Source organism: Psittacula echo, assembly GCF_963264785.1.
Source record: "Psittacula echo genome assembly, chromosome: 17".
Taxonomy (NCBI): Eukaryota; Metazoa; Chordata; class Aves; order Psittaciformes; family Psittacidae; genus Psittacula; species Psittacula echo.
The window spans coordinates 5,463,114-5,480,422 of NC_137753.1; the positions used below are offsets into that span (position 1 = coordinate 5,463,114).

Sequence of the window (17,309 nt, forward strand, 5' to 3'; positions counted from 1 at the left end):
TAGCACTAAGGCTGGAGTTTGGCTTCCAGGATCTCAGTGGTTGATCTTAGAGCTTTCAGCTGATGGTGGAAGATGATATGAAGTTTTCCCATCAAGCTTGTTTTGAGGGTGGGGCAACAGGCTAGGATTTAAAAAACTGAAAGGAAATTAATCATAGGAAATGCTCAGTGATTTTCTTCCTCAGAAAAGCAAGTTGCCAAGAGTCATGGTATGTCTTTTGCCATCGTTTAAAACTCAGCCACTGGATTCTTAGTTAACAAAAATAGTCACAAATCTCAGTTTGTGAAATGAGTCACCAAGGGAGTTTTCCCCTCCTTTCTTTCAGACACTTTCCTCGTATTAAGCTCTAGTTAGATAGTCTTGTCTATCCCTGTTTTATTTATCATATGAAAGACTTTGTTTTCCTAAAGCTACCAGGCTGCAAGTGCAGTAGTTCTGAGAACTGGATGTGTCTTCCAGCATTACATTGACTAGAGAATAGGCAGATATTATAATATTGACATAGGGAGTGTCTGAACAATACTGCTTTTTAGTTTATCCAAACAATTTAGTTAAAGACATGTGAACTTCCTTTAGGTAATGTGTGGAGTTACCTGGCAAAAGTGGAGGGGGAAAAGAACAAGGCTGACTGTGATACTCTGTTCCACGTTGAGGAGGGCTGTTCTTGGGCACTTGAGATATCTTGCTTATTAACAGACTTCATTAATGCTTCATGACTGTGCTGTGATGGATAGAAATGATTGCAGTACTGCCTTTTCAAAGTGGTGGGTGCTCTCTGTCCTGCTCCAAATCCATCACAGTTGACTGCTGCAGACAGGAGCCTGTAGCTGTGGGGAGGCTTATCAGCAGCGGTGCCAGGCGGTAACCGTTCTGTTGCAATCACATTGATTTTTAGAGCCTGGGTGTGGAGTAGTCTCTGCATGGCCCAGTTTGGAGCAGACTGATAAGGCTCCTTGTTCCTTAGCAACCACGGTCTGCCATAGCCAGAAACCTGCCCCTCTGCAGCTGGAGGGAAAACTCTGAATGCCTCAAATTTGTATCTTGAACCTAAGGTAAGTCATTCTTCCCCACCCCAGCAGATTTAACTTAAGGGCCTCTGCATTCAAATAAATGTGTTAGCAAAAGTTCCTTAACAAAGGGCTAGCATAACTTCTCTGTCATTAATAAAACATTCTGATTTCTTTCCCTGTTCTTATTTAGATCCGTGTCTTTCCTGGGCATGGAGGTGCCATATGTGCTTCTCTTAACTAGACTTGTAGCAGAAGTTGCCAGCAAATCTACTGAAAGTTCGGTAGGTGCTTCATGGTTTTTTGTTGTGCTATAAACTGGATTATTTTCCTCTGACACTGCAGTTTATAGAAGGCTTTCTAATTTAACAGAAATTATCTATACTGCTAGCAGTCATTAACTGCAACTTTGACAATTGGGTCAATTTGGCTGATTGCCTATTACAGCATTGAGTTTTTCCTCATCATGTGCTTGCAGGCAAGCAGGGATGCAGCTGATAACACCTCACACTGTGTGGAAAAAAGCATGATCCAAAAACCCCCCACTTTTCAAGTTGCTTGGCAGTTTAACTACAAACAGCCTCAAACATGGATTACCCAAAAGTTAACCTTTTTAATGGCTGAAAAGCTCTGAAGCAAACACTGCTTCAAGTCACAGAGTATAAAGTTCTGCTTGCAGGAGAGTTTGAACAACGAAACTCCTTAAGAAACTGGTCTTAAGCATGTTATCTGTAGATCTTTTGGCTCTTTACTGTAGCCTTCTAATTTCAGTTTTGACAGTCCCAGACATTTCCCCTGCTAGCTTTGATCTTTGTCACTCCTGGATTTGATGGCTTTTGCTGATAAGCAGGGTAGCACCGGCTGTTACCTGTTAGGTATATTTAAGTTACTTCTATGGGTAAATATAGATAAGGTCTTGTTACTTTCCACCAAGAATACTTCACCCTTTTAAAGACTGATTTGGCTTGCTATATGCTTCAGGGGAATGCACCTGCACAACTTTAAAAGGCTTGGGGGTTTTGTGTTTTATTTTGCTTGTACCGATTCAGAGAGCGGCTGTGCCCAAGTCTACCCAGGATGGTCCTAATATCTATCACGGAGTTTCTTACAACTGTTTACTTCTAAGCTGATGTCACAGCTTGTTGTATTTGTAAATAGCTTTGAAACTGGCTTTTATAAAAATAAACTACCTGCCTTCAGGATGCATGAAGTTATTCTTTTCTATTAAATGTGGAAGGAAGAAGCTTTTGTAGTTCTGCTGGATTGCTTTGCTGAACGTAGAGGTTATCATCACTTGCAACATGGGAATTTAGTGAAAACTGGGGTTCTCCACTCTTTTTGCAATAGTATTTCTGAGCAAATCTCTCAAGATATTTGTGTGGTGCTGAACTGTGTTTCACTGAAGATTTAGCAAGCATATTTCTAAAGCAGTTCTTGGAGGCTTTGTCCACTGTCGATGGCAGAGTGTGCATTTGTTCTCAAAGTGTTTGTTTGGGTAGCAGCAGCCAGGTCAAAATCAGGTTGATGGTGTATCTAGCTTGTTCTCTCCTTGTGTGGTTGCTTAGTGCAGCAAGAGAGTTACAGCAAGTTTTAGCTGCAGTTACAGCTGTTTTCTCTGTAAATTGGTGTTGTTGAAGCATTTTAGTAAACTGAAGAACTGTGTGAAATGTAATTTCCCTCATTAGGTTTCGGAAACGGAATGCTGTGTGGATATGTTGGATTCCAACAGTTCCTGTCCAGTAGCCAACCAGTGCAGTCCAGGTATGGTGTGGCATTGTTTAATAAAATTACACATTGGTTTTGACAGTTAACACCAAAATACAGCACCTGATTAATTGGGGAGTGAAACAAAAATCATTAGTGCATGTACCTACTGAAGTCTTTCTTCCTTTGTATACACAAGGTAAAGCCCTTTATGACTCACAAATGTGGTCTTTGCATGGTAAGGAGAATAGACAACTATTAATAAGGTTATTCTCTATCCTTTTTTATTTAGTGTGCAGTTGGATTGTGGTAAGAGCTATTGTAAATGCTTAAAAGCCCTAAGAGCTCCTATAATGAGCATAAAAGCAAAAATGCTGTAATGCCTATTGAAGGGAGCATTAAGAATTATTCCAATATTGCTTCGTTAGCACAGAATGCCTCTCTCCTCCTGGAGCTTTACATGTAGAGTTGTTTTTCTTCTAAATGGAGTGAAAAACTTGTTTTGCCACTCTCCAGCAGTAGCAGAAGGGTGGGCTCTTTTTTTAATGCCATTTTGTTTCAAATGACCGAGTAAAAGTGAGCGAAGAATTAGTGGCTTTAAAAGTGAGGTCCACTTCTGGGTTCAGTCATTTCCTTGTGGCGGTTGTTCAAGCATTTTAAGCCTATGTTCACTGCTTTGTTAGCTTCTCTACCTGTTGCTTCATTTAATGCATTCATTTCTGCTTCTAAATTATCTTAGATATGGTATAGTCAACTGTCTCCAGGTTATGGGATTGTGTTCTTTTGAATCTTACTGTAAACTGATAATCTACCAATACCTTTGGTGTCAGCTAAGTGCTTTGATCCTTCCTTCGTATTACTATAGAAAGTCTTTCCTTTACATTGGATCTGTTCATGTTTAGATTAAATGTCAGATGTAATTTATTACTGTGAGCATCAAACGTGCTGCTTCTCTCTAAGGAAAACATAGCAGCAGAGGGGTTTTCAAATCAGCACCTTACTAATGGTTTGCTTTATGGAGTAATTGATACCAGTTTGGCTCAAGGCTCTATAGAACTGGATTTTAGCCAGCACAGTAAATTTTTTCTCCCTTTAAGTGAAGACTGTAATATGATCTAGTAGAAATATCCTCCTCATCTTCATGTCTCAAGTCTAAGCTTCAAGTGAAACCATCACAGCTTTATGGTATTAAATGAAGTTGTTATTGAAGATGTGCCTAATTTTTTACTTTGTCTTAACAAAGACAGAGCAATATGTGCATTTTAACATAAATTGAGAGATCTGAGCTGTTTAGACATAGGCCAAGATGAAAGTTTAATCAGTTTCCAGCCTGCATGGTAGGGTGACTGATAGAAACCACTCGCCATCTGTCATGGAATAGTTTGAACAGGTTTGGCTTCTCCTTAAAGTAAAACAAATAGTATAATACTTGAGAGGACTGAGGCATGGGGAAAAGACTGTACTGTGGCAGCATTTGTGGTTTTAGCTTCAAATGATTGACGATAGGTCCGTCAGCATCTTTCTTCCTCCAACAAAGCTGATTCTTACCATCTTTGTCCCTGCCTACTTCTATTTTCAATACAATATATTAAAATGGCATTAAATTTTGTTTTGACAGTGGGTGACCTCTGAAAATGTAAAATCCTGCTGCTTTTTTTACTGTTGAGGGTAGTAACAGGTTGTGAGACACTTCTTAAAACTAAGACATGTGAGGCAGTGAATGGAGCTACGTTGAAATTACCCTCTGGGAGTTGTCTGCTTGTAACTCTTTCTCCTTTTAGGCCCTTGAAAGGTTCTATCTTTCCTGGAATAAACACTTTGAAATGAAACCTTTGAACTTGTATAACATGATAGGAAGCAGGAGATGTTTGTAACTGGTTGACCAGACAGAGGGAGTTTGTTGCCTCTACCTCTTTCTGAAGACTAGGAAAGATCTCCAGGGTGGCTTTTGTTGTTTCAAACCTCTGTACATCTTATTCTCATGCAGGTTGTTACAGACAATGGAATGAGGATGGTAGTAGCAGCTGCATTAAATGCAAAAATGAAACCCTTCCTGTATCATCTGTTTACAATCTGACTGAATGCAGAAATAGTGAGTCATTTACCATCCCTTTCTTTTGAAGGGGGGGATTTTGGTACTGAGGTTTCTCCTTGCATGTGTGGTCCTGCAAAGAGTGTTCAAGAAGGCATCAAATGGTTCAGATTAACTTTTTCCCCTCTCCTTTGTAACACTTCAACCTTTCCCGAAGTCCTGATTTAACTTTGAGCTTTTGAACATGTAACAAAACCTATGGAAACTTTGAAGTTTGATTTGCAGGAACTGTGCAGAGTGGAAACATTCCAAGAGTTTAGAAGGGGGAAAACAAATCCAACTCTTGATATGTATTAAAGTACCTAATCTGTGAAGCCAAATGCAACATGAAAAAGTAAAAACATCAAAATGATTCAAGTTACAGGGTATGACCTGTGCCAGACATAAAGTGAACATGCATTTTGTGACTGCTTTAATCTCTGCTGTAAGAAAGAGGCAGTTGGTGTTGGGGACTTCTCCAGAGCACAGACCAGCTCAGACTGTACTTGAGCTGTTTGAAAAATCTCTGTTAAGAAAGTTGGATTCATTTAGTGTGTGTTCTTTGAGGTGAGAACCATTCACTTCATTGTAAACATTTCTGATGAAAGGGAGAAGAAACTTCATCTAAGTTTCTAAGTGGGAAATGCACAAATGAATTCTTGTCTTTTTGGGTACGTTATGATGTTTGTTTGCTTTTTTCTTTTGAAATTCTCAACAATACTGTAAAGTATTTTTTTAATGGGAGAAATCACGATTCTTACAATATCAAATAATTACTCAGAAATATAATAGCCTTTTATTGAGATTTTCAGCAAACCTGTAGCGTTTGTTAGATTTTACTGAAAGAAAACTTCTCTTTGATTCCAGTTGGGATCAGAGGAATGAATTTCCAAATGAATATAAGCACCGTGACTCCTTTCATCCAGAGCATAGGTGAGTAAATGCAAACAGCTATTGAGAGCAGGCTTTGTGATTATTCACGCATACCAGCCCCTTCATGGCATTGCATTTGAAACAAGTTGTAAAATGGTTCTTTTCTATAGCATAGGCTTCATTCTAAATGTAAAAGCCGTTTTTACTGTTTCTGGCTTGTTCTCAACAGAATCTTTTGTAAGTCTTAGAGCTGAGTTTTGAGGTAACTGTATATTACTGAATGGTTCTTTCATCTTGTCCCAGTGATCTTGAAGTGATTAATGAAACCCCACAACTTGAGTTTTGAACCTTATGCTGCAAGAGCTTTGGTTTTGGGGGTGAGGCAGTATGTTACCCATATCTTGGTTAGCCTTCCTATAGGCTGATTTTATCGCTGCTGACCACTCACTTCTGTTAATTCATCTCCTAAAAATGCTTGTTTGACACTGGTACGAATAATACAAACTGAGACTATTTAGATAGAAGCATGGCACACTTCAGCAAGAGATAAGATGCCAAATGAGGTGATTTAGGTCAGTGCTCTTAAAAGGAAAGCTAAATCACCATTGTTTTAGCTTCAGACTTGGGTGCTGCTGATGCCTTTCTAACATTTGTCCTGGCATGAGTCTATACTTGACTTGAAGTATCTAGTGCTCTTCAGAATGAAGACTTCTCAAGCAGAGCTTATCAGATCTGTTGCCCCAGTTTGCCTGTGACAAGATCATAAACAACTTCTGTTTCTTAAAATACTTGCTCTTTGGGATCATAAATAAATAAAGCAGCAGAATAAATATACAGGGCATTTTTTGAAGCAGGGAAAGCAGAACAGAGTTGAAGGAGGACACCTTTTGCCAGTGTTTGCCTCATGGGGATGGTTTCTATATCAGTCACTTGTGGAAATCATAATATTGGGTGTATTGTACCAGTGGTAGATTGACTGTTGACAGGTCCTGTCTTTAGGAGATTTCATTTAAGAAGTAAAAGAACAATATTAATGTTGAGTGCCTCCCAGCACTGGTTGCAAAAGTTATATCAAAAAAACAGAAGGATGGATTAACAATTTGTGGGTGTCTTCAGGAAAGCAGGGACTGAGGCTTTCCTGACGTTTGGCAGGTTGCACTAGGAAGTTGTTCATAGAATGAAATGAGTATTGAAAGGTCTTTGCAAGGGTTTCAGTGAGGTCTGTCTGTATAGTAAAAAACAACACACCGCCAACTTTTTATTTCCCCTCCTGTGGATATCAGGAACTTGTTTTATATCTTTAACCCTTCTATTAGAAGAGATTTCTGGTGAATAATGGTCTGTTTTCTCTTTCTCTCTCTCTTTAAATATTTTGTCTCTGTACAGGGGGCCCAGAAGTGGCAGCCTCTCTCATCTTAGGGACATTTTTCATCAGTGTATTCCTGATTCTCTCTGTTGCTTCTTTCTTCTACCTCAAACGTGCCAATAAACTTCCTAATGTTTTCTACAGAAGAAATAAAGGTAAAATACCTCTAATTGTCTATTTAATCTCTACAGTTTTGGCTTTTGCTTAGTTTCTCAATTCAAAACCTTTTCAGTTTCTTCCTGGCAGTGTTCTACTGTACCTACTGCTGTCTCTTGATCATCCAAAGCAATGCAAACTAATGACTTTTTTCCCCCTGCTATGTGTTAATGGGATCATGTTTTCACAGCAGTGCTTAGGGATGTCTGTTCTCGCTGTGCTTGGGTGCATATCACACAATATCTCTCACTAACCCAGCTATGGCTTTCAGAGGTTTGCCAGAGTACAGTACTTGACATTAGTTGTCACTGACACCTGATTTCAAAAAGGGAGGAAAGGAATCAATGAGTGCTTTTTGCACAGAGGGCCTTCTTATGGAACTTAATACTATTTGTTTATTTCAGTACACAAAATGCCAGATATTTATAAAGCTTTACAAAAAACAGTTGTTTTTCTTGGTTTGGAGAGAAGGGAACTGTAATGCTAAAGGCCAGTGTACTTACCATGAATGTGTCAGTGGGAGAAAGGGAATGGAATGTGAGGTTCCTCATTATTGCACTCCTCATTCACCTGTGTTTGCCCTCTAGTTGCAGGAGCTACTGGGGCTTGGAAGAGTCAACTGCCTCATTATTTTGAAAGGAAACACCCCTTAGCTTTTCTTTTTATAATGAAATTTCTTCTTAATTTCTGCCATCCCTGTTATGAGCAATGAAGCCATGTAACTAAAACGCAGTGAGCTGACTTCATGCCAAAGTGACTGCAGAAAAGCTAGGGAAAGAACACCTGGGATGTGCTTAGCTATAGGGCACTAAGACTTTATGTAGACATCTGGCCTGTTCAGATGCTTCAGTTTGAAGTTCTATGCATCCACGTTTTGCTGGTCTGCGGTTTCTAGGAGATGGTGAGCAAATAGTGGGATGTGATGTCTCCATTCTGCCCAGTGTTTTGTGTGAAACTGAGTTTGATCTATGACTCTGTCTCACCCCTTCTATACAGTTTTGTATTCCCTTTGAATGATTCCCATGACAACCTCTGGCACAGCATTTGCTGTGTTAGAGCTCCTTCTGTTGAAAGCAAGCTGTTTACTGGTTAGGTCTGCTAAATAAATACACCTTCTGTTATCTTCTTTCACAGCTTACAGGACTAAGTTGAAGCTAGACTGTCATAATAGAAATAAGCTTAAAAAGAGAAAAGGGTGTGGGTAGAGCAGTATTGTTCAATTGTTTGGCTAAGGATGTTGTATCCAGTCATAGTAACTTCATGGATCATCACATTCCCAGTCTCTGTGAGGAGTGTGGTGTTTCATGTCAAAGTAGCTACTGAAGGTCTAAATTGATCAGTGCCACAGGAACTGCTAGTATCCTAATCACAACTGCCATATTGACAGCCCAAAGTTGCTTTGGCATGTGTCTTCAGGTAAATATGGTTAGGACAAGATTCTCCTTCAGTTTTTAAGTGGGCCAGGAGCTGTTGTGCTATGACATTTTGAAGCTGGCAGGACACCAGATCTCTGAGGCTTCAGTGATACTGGCCTGACATCTGCATTTTGTACTGATAGTGCACTCTGGTCCAGCAGGCTAAAGCACTGATGTCCTCCTTTGAAGGAAAAGCACTAGAAACGTTTCTCTGCCTGTTATCATGTTAGCTTTCATGCTGTCTAGAGGATGATTGTCACATGACAAATAAAGTCAGCAACCTCTTGTATAAAAGGATTGCATCTTTCACTGCTCAGTTGTTTTCTATTTGTACTGCCTGGCGGTTGGCTTCAAGTGCTGTTTTTCCTATTGAAGAAGCTTCATATTAAAAAGCTATTGCTGTGGCTACCTTCTTTGCAAGCAAAATAAGTCATACATGGAGAACTTTGCAACCCTTTATCTCTAATCCTGAAAGGACTCCTACAGAAAGTCTGTTCTACTAATGGGATTTCTGAATGTTCTGCTCTGGTTTGATAGTCTTTGTTGCAAAACTATTATTTTAACAATGGAACTGTTCTGTTGCATGCATGTATGTTTAGAACACTACCAGTTCTAGCCTTCTAGATTAATGATGGTTAGTCTCTCTCTTTCTCTCTCTTTTAGCATCTGTTCTCCAGCCTAGTGAAACAGTAAGTAAATTCTGCCCTTCCAATAGGAGCAAGCAAGCATAAAACATCAAGTACATCATCACTTCATGTTTGAACAGTTCATCAGGGAGCTGCTTAATCTGAAATAAAAATAAAAGATGTTTTGGGGTTCTTTGTCCAAACTGGGAAAAAAGTGAAAGATAAATACTGATCGTACAGATTCTGTTGAGTTACTTCCTCCAGTGATGTACACAGTAAATAGTACTGGAACCCTAAAATGTTCCTGTATTTTGTAATGAAAGACTGTGAAGACAAAAGGTGCTTTGTTTGACATGCTCGTTCTTCTGTTATGCAGGCATCCATGATACCTCCCCCATCTTCTTCAGGTGAGGAACTGTTCTCTGGGGCATGCTGTTGACTTCCCTTTTACCCATCTCATATTGAAAAGTAGGCAAAAAAAGATAGAAAATGGTATAGATTTAGAGTGACTAGGAAAGTGGCTTTATTCAGCCAGGGCCATACAGCAAAATACCTTGTCTCTATGCTTGAACACAGTGACAGTGACAGAACTTGTGGTGACTTAAAGGTGAGACTTACCCAGTCTTCTAAGACAGTAAGAAATAATGGCCTTCTGAGTTCAGCTACATTCCTGGTCTTGCTTCTCCTGTGTGCATAGGCCTTATTTAATCAAGATGCTACAATTAAGAAGAAAGTACAGTTGTGGAGGTTTTTGTTAGGGCTGCAAATGGAAAGCTGCATGTACTGTAAACACTGGAAAAGAGAAGCTGTGTGGTCACCTCAGAGCAGCTTCCAGTATCTTAAGGGGGCTACAAGGATGCTGGAGAAGGGACTCTTCATCAGGGACTGGAGTGATAGGACAAGGGGTGATAGGTTCAAACTGAAACAGGGGAAGTTCAGGTTGGAGATAAGGAAGAAGTTCTTTACTGTGAAGGTGGTGAGGCACTGGCACAGATTGCCCAAAGAAGTGGTAAATGCTCCAACCCTGGCAGTGTTTGAGGCCAGGCTAGACAGAGCCTTGGGCGACATGGTCTAGTGTGAGGTGTCCCTGCCAATGCAGGGGGTTGGAACTAGGTGATTTTAAGGTCCTTTCCAACCCTAACCATTCTATGGTTCTGAATAACAGAGGCGCGAGTTTGAAATGAGCACCTTATTTATTAGTCCGTTAGAAGCTTGCTCAAAAAGCATATTTGTGACCTTTTGCCACATCAGCTCTATGTAGGGGTTCTGCGGTTTGGTTTTAGTGTGTGGTGTTTGGGGTTTATAAGGTCCAGAGTGACTTTGGTCACTCAGGAAGTGTTGTTTTGCTTGTGATGGTATGAATGGATGATAAAGGCATGCTAATACAGGTGCTAATAACCTTTCTGTGCCCACCCTTTCAGTTCGGAAGCCACGATATGTCAGACGGGAGCGGTCACTAGTGACATCTGCATCTGCTGCTATGATCTCTTCTTCCGAAACAAGGGTCAGCAATGTTTAGCCTTCATTCTTGACTGAGGACTTGATAAGTGTACACAGTGTGAAAGAAGCTCTTTCTGAATCCACTGAAGTGCCAGGAAAACATCGCAAGCAGCTGACCTAAATGGAAGCCAAATTACTGTGTCAAAAGGGATTGTGCCAAATGTTAACAGAGAAATGAACTAATGCAAAGACACTGATAACAGGCTACATCCAGTTCAGTGAACTGCTTTGGTGATCTTGAAATGCACTATCCCAGCTCTGTGGTCTCATTTGTCTCCTACAGATGCTGTGTTTGAAACCTTTATAAAGAATCTGCCTTTCTTTGTTACACTTTCAGTTTTGGCAAGTTCTTCTTCTTCCTGTGTTGTGATGTGTTCTGTGTCCCCAGAGCTGAATGTCTCGGTGCTGCAGGCCAACAGAAAATACTGGGATCACTCAAGGATGAGGACTTGTTTGAAGGACCCACTTGTACGTGCTGACACTAAGTGCCACTGCTATAATGTTCTAGGACACTATAACAACACTTCACATTCAGTATCCTTTTGAAGCAAAAAATGATGCCTCCTGAAGCATTCTTTTCAGCCTTTGACATAGCTGACCCTGATTTTTAACTGTGAATATAGACACACTGTCCAGATACTCTTGTTCTTGGTGCTTTTGAAGGCTGTGGTCAGTATGGGTCCAATCCCAAGTGTGGGAATTTGTTGGGAAGCTTTTCCGTCTGGCTTCAGCTCAGTCCTTGGATAAAAAGCCATTTGCTATGGCTTTGTAACTGATAGGCTGCTGTCTGTGCTGCCAAGACTGTCTCTACTAGCTTCTGTCCCTTAACACAGCACTTGAAGGGAAACCTAAATTCCTGCAGGGAAGCTGTGCATCCTTTAGACACGTCAGTGAGTGTTGAGATGAACTGAAGAGGTCAGGTGAATTTCTCCCAATGCAATAAGGGGTTTCTTTGGTCAAGCCCTTCACTAACATGCCTGATGTGCAGGCCAGCACCTTAAGATAGAGTTCAACAAGTATTTCCTTGTTGGAAGTGCCAGCTAAATAGCTCCCGCTCTGATGCTTGTCCTTGCCCATCTTATGCCAGTGGTGTGGCTGAGGAGTCACCTCAGCAGGAAGTTAAAGTAGTATTTTTTGGTTAGATTATCTTTGACCAACTTTTTCCTGGTGTGGTCGACTCTGCTGCCATGTGGACGCCTGTATCAGCGCAATGGGCACACTGGTATGGGCATAAGAGTGAGTGACAGGGGAAATGAGTGAAAAACCTGAGCTTGCTAAATCGGTCCAAGTGTCACTGCCACCATATGTGAAATTCTAACTATGCAGCTTGTACATTCCCACCTACCTGTGTTGCTGTTGCCCGTTTTGGTTTAGCTGGCACTCCCTTGTGGGGCTGTGCTCCTAAAATAAATCACTTGGAAGCTCTTCATCAGCATCCATTGGCATGAACCTGAAGTGGAACAGTCAGTTCTTGTTTTCAGGAAAATGTGAACAGAACTGTCTTGAGCTGACATGACATCCATATGGAGAGTCCAAACCTTGTGAGCCAGGTTCCCTTTTCTCAGTGGCTAAAAGATGAGAACTGGGATAGGAGGAGATATATTTATCTTATTGAAGAGACCTGGGTTTATGTAAGGTTCAGTGTGGTTGTACTGACTTTTATCTCTCCCGTTACAAGGTAATGAGATCTCTTGTAGCATCCGAACAAGCTAGGGCAAAGAGTTGCGATAAAGAACAAACCATGAAGAGGCCCCCATGCCAAAAACAAAGCCTGAATTGCTGTATGAAGAAACTTAAGGTTGTCTTTCACAATGATAAGTACATTTTTTGCTTTATTTGACAAAACTGAAGGCAGCAGACAATGCCATTTTGAAGCCCTTTCAGTCTGAAATGTGCTTTCTAGTTCCTATCTTCCCAGTTCAGGAAGTGGCAGTTTTGTTTCTGTCATTTTGATGTCTTTTTATCTCTGTGCTGCTGCCATTTTCCACAGGTAGAAATGATGTCTGGAGGTCATAGGTTTTTCCTGAACTTAGTTGCTGAATATTTCCTTAATCACTAAGGAAAAAGGAGTAACTATGCAAATAATGCCAAGAAACTACACCTTTGAAAGCAGGGACTTTCTGCTTGCCAGTGTGTCAATGATAGTGCATTCTTGTATTGCTTAGTTGCTAATATATTCTTTCTACACATAAATTATTGAAGGATTATTCATGTCATTGTACTGTCTGAACTCTTATCCTCAAGTGCATATTGTAACTGAGTTTAATGCTCGAACTCCTGTGCAGCCAAGTTTCAATGATAACATCTCTCTTCCCCTTCCATACTATTTTCCCAGCCAACAAACTCTTTTAAATGGAACATTTCTACTATTTTTCTTGTGTTTCAGGAACTGTTCAGCTTTTGTTATTGTCTGACACAGTAGACTCCTGGTCTAAACAGTTTCTCATCCGTTTGCACTGTCAGATATAGAATGTGGTGTTTTGGTTTCCATCTCCCTTCTAAATAATAATCCCTACCTATATATTTTATGAAATTGGCTTTAATGACCCCTGATATTTAATGTATTTGTATATTTTTAAATTGTGCCAAAAATAAACATATTTGACCTTTTTTTTTTTTTTTTTAAGGACTCTGGAGGTCCTTCATGTGTTTCCTTCTCAAGCACAGAATGACAGGAGCAAATTGAGCACCCGAAGTAGATCATTGTTTCAGCTCATGTGGTATGTTACCTCCACCAGAACTAAAGGCAGAAAGACAAAGGTCTGATGTGTGATCTTGCTCAGTCCTGCTGTAGAGGAGGGAGAGCCAGGCTGTTCTTCTGCAGGATCTACCTTCACACCTTATAACTGGATGGCAAAAGCCACCCATAACAGCCTTGGTGTAGTGGCACAAAAGTAACTCATTAGCAGAGAATATAGCTTTAGTAAATGACAGGTTTTATAATAGAGAGTGTTTAGCTAAATCTCATTTGAAGAAGGTAGCAGGAGTAGCAAGAAAGCTTTAAAAGAGGAGGCTGTTAAACAGTGCCAAATATACCAGGAACTGAGATAATCAGGCCAATTTCTTATCAGTTGAAGTGAAGATTATGGTCTTGCGTTTAGGGGTTTAGCTGTCTTCCCCCATCTGATCTCTGCTTAATTTAAAGTGTGTTCTTCTTCCCCTTTCCCATCCCTCCCTGGGAATTTGGTTCTCTTGTTGGACTTTTCTTGCAAACGTATCTTGCGTTCTTAACTCCAGTTGCCAAAACAATCCATAATAACAAGAGCTGAGCCAGAGGAAACTGGGATGCTGAGCCATATGGTCTGCAATACTAGTAGTTAAATTTGGCAATGCTCTTATCCCTCACACAACTAACTGAAGTAGCCTTATGTATGAGAGAGATGCTGTTTTGGGTGAAGCATGCTGATGAGGAAAGATGAACCAAATGCTTTAATGCCCCCTGTGCATGCACTGTGGCAAGTCTAATAAACTTTGTTGTCAAAGCCAAGGTGACGCTGTCACATACAAAGAGAAACCAACCTGGAAAATTATCCCATTGGGACAGGAAGGCTTGAAAGTGGATTTGTGAGTTAAATGGACTCTGACCGCCATGTACACCAAAATGTAAAAGCCTTTGGGAAGAGGGAGTGCTGAGTGTCCTTGCTGTTAGTCACCCAACCGAATTCAGGAGGTGCAGTCAGCAGGGAGTGAGCTGGGGGAAGCTGGAAGTGGATGTACAACAGGGAATGATTTGACAATGTGTTTTGCACACCTGAGAGGAGCTGTCTCCCTTACCCATATGACACATCTGAAGGCGAGTGCATTGTAGATGGGAAACTGTGACAACCATTATTTAAAATGCTAAGTCTAAAACCTTGTGTTTCACTATAATCTCTTACCCAGAGATATGTCCTCCAGAAGGCTGGTGTCATATGCATAAGGAATGAAACGGAAATGATACTGCATCCAAACACTGAAGTATTTTGCTGCATGAAGCTTGCTAGATTAAATGATACAGCTTTGTGCAAACATCATGACTTAGGTTCAACCTACTTTCCCCTTGGAATTAATCAAAGTTCACAGAAATTGTGCTCTGAAGTTGTCTCTTGTGTCCTTCTCTGCATATTTTGTTTTTCCTCTTCCCTCCATCAAAAGCTTCTTGGGAGCACTGCTTGGAAATACACCTGGGATTCCAGGCACAAGTCTAGCATCCTGACAGTAAGATTTGAAGGCTGAAAGCTGTTAAACTATAGAAGAAATTGGAGGGGAGTGGAAAAAGAAGCTGGGGTACAACTTAGGTGCTAACCGGGGAGAAGGGAACACTAAGGTTTTTCCTCTTGTCCTTCTACAGTTACACAGGATGCGATCTAAGTTGCATGGACAAGGAGAATGGAAGAGTAGGAAAGAATACGTAAGTGGATACAAAAGCTTGAGGCTCTCATTTACTTGAGATCTGCAGATAACTGGGTGGAGAGGTTCAGTGGCGTGACTGCAGGAAGTGCTGTCTGCTGGAATAGCTGAGCTTAGCAGGGAGAGGTAGTTGTGCTGTGCCAAGCTGGTGCCTACGATGGTGTGATAGTAACTTTGATTGAGCACATAAACAAAGCCGAGTTGGACCTGCTTGCCCTCAGAATGAATTCAAGTTCATTTCAAGTTTGAAAGAGTGCACTGAAGATACAGGCAGGATCTAAAGCATGCTTGTGGGGCTCTTGCCACCAACCCTGTGAGCTTTGTTGAAGTGTCTGAAGGCTGCTTTGCATTTTTGTCATGTATTTTTAATGCTCCCTGGTGAGAAGGCAAAAAATGAACCATGATAATGTTTATCATTTTAATAGCCTTGACACAGTTTCATTGCTATCTGATTGGAAGCAACAGTATTCGCATAATTGCGCTTCCTGTTTCGGAGCCTTGTGATTTATGTCCCTCAGTAAAGTGGTAAAAGTGCTTTAAAATGATAGCTTCAATAAGAGGTGGTGCAGATCTGAGGTATTTGCTCCGAATGATTCAGTCTTTACTGTTAAGGCTGCTATATTCTGTAACGGGACTAATAGAGAAGGGCCTAGGTTTTAGACATCATAGTGGTGTTGTAATGAGTGTTGTTTATAAACAAGTAAGTGTTTTGTTGCAGTTTTACATCCATCAAATGGTAATGTTCTTTTCGGCTTCACAATCCCATCCCCATAGGAATGCAGTCATTCGGAGCGGAGTACTCCACTTCCCAAAGCACTCAGGCTGTTCCCCAGTGCTGCAGAACAGTCCAGCAGCTCATCTCATTGCTATAACTTCATGTCAGTGCCTTGAAAACTCCAGTGATTTTCTGATGGCTGTTATTCCCCTTTAAATCATAGAATCCCAGGTGGGAAGGGACCTCAAGGATCATCTGATCCAACCTTTGTAGCAAAGCATGGTCTAGACAAGATGCCCAGCACCCTGTCCAGCCCAATCTTAAGTGTCCAACATTGGGAAGTTCACCACTTCCCTGGGGAGATTATTCCAATGGCTGTTTATTCTCCTTGTATATATATAAATCAATGTGTAACTGTTCTTTCCTAGAGCACAACCTTTTCCTACAAGCTTAAAACCTCATTCTTCTACTTTTTCTCTGTTATCTCCCTTGTGTTGACAGTGTGCAGGCCCCCAAGGTACAACATACAAAGGACACAGGAGGTGGCACCAACATTTGTATGTGCTCCTTAGGATATGAAGAATGCCTAGACTTACATAATGAGATCTGAGCCTTTCAGTGGGGGTAAGGAAAAGGGAGATCTGCAAGAAGAGTTCATTTTAAATATATATAGATGTATATACACAAAATGAAGCTAATTTTAAATGCTGCTCCAACTATTTTTGGCAGAGCTTAAATCAGCTACAGAAATGTTTTTAGCAATAATTGTGCCAAGGATAATGATTTAGGAATAAGTTAACTGTAGGGAGGCATCTTGTTTGCAATGCCACTTTATATATCACATAATGAACTGCTGGTTTGTAATGTGTTGAGAAATGAGCCGTAAGTAGTTCAGGACCTTACTTGACTGAGGGCACTTGCAATCAGATATGTTCCAAAGAGGGGAAAAATGCTTTTCATCAGCATCTGCTGCCAATTCACATCAAGGTCAGATCATTACTGACTGCAGGTTTCTGCAGTCTGACTGCTGTGAAATGAGTTTGGCAGTTCTCCTCCTAACACATAACTGCCCATGTCCCAGGCCATCAGAACCGGGACACTTGGTAATTCAATTCATATTACTGCTGCCTTCAAGCAGAACTGCATCATGTCTGCTGCATCCAAGAATAAGGGTGGGATTTGCATTCCCCATCACCACAACCCCTTTCTGTGTCAAAAATGAGCGTACACCATTATCTGGTGTATTAGAATGACACTATGTCATATCTCAATGGTGTCGGCTGGACCTTTAAAATTAGCAGCAAACCACAAATCAGTCTTGGCAGTGCAGAAATGATGGATGAGACAGATGATTCTTCAGGTTTTGGGGGCCCCACAGAATCAGTTTTATCATGACATTGTTTAGTGGTAGGTGTTCCCTGCCCATGGCAGGGGTGTTGGAACTAGATGATCTTAAGGTCCTTTCCAACCCTAACTATTCTATGATT

At 40.8% G+C, this 17,309-nt stretch overlaps 1 protein-coding gene across 1 annotated transcript in view; it reads left to right on the forward strand.

The window, feature by feature from the left end:
• Positions 1-1,023: 1,023 nt before the first annotated feature.
• Positions 1,024-17,309, forward strand: part of LOC308227972 (uncharacterized protein C1orf159 homolog) — a gene marked incomplete at both ends in the record, with an annotated part of 79,249 nt that continues 62,963 nt past the window's right edge. Inside the window, 9 exons of the mRNA XM_080630993.1 lie at positions 1,024-1,052; positions 1,201-1,291; positions 2,693-2,768; positions 4,699-4,803; positions 5,650-5,715; positions 7,042-7,176; positions 9,256-9,317; positions 9,595-9,625; positions 10,640-10,722. Coding sequence (XP_080487119.1) covers positions 1,024-1,052; positions 1,201-1,291; positions 2,693-2,768; positions 4,699-4,803; positions 5,650-5,715; positions 7,042-7,176; positions 9,256-9,317; positions 9,595-9,625; positions 10,640-10,722 — 678 coding nt within the window. The remainder of the gene's footprint in view (positions 1,053-1,200; positions 1,292-2,692; positions 2,769-4,698; positions 4,804-5,649; positions 5,716-7,041; positions 7,177-9,255; positions 9,318-9,594; positions 9,626-10,639; positions 10,723-17,309) is intronic.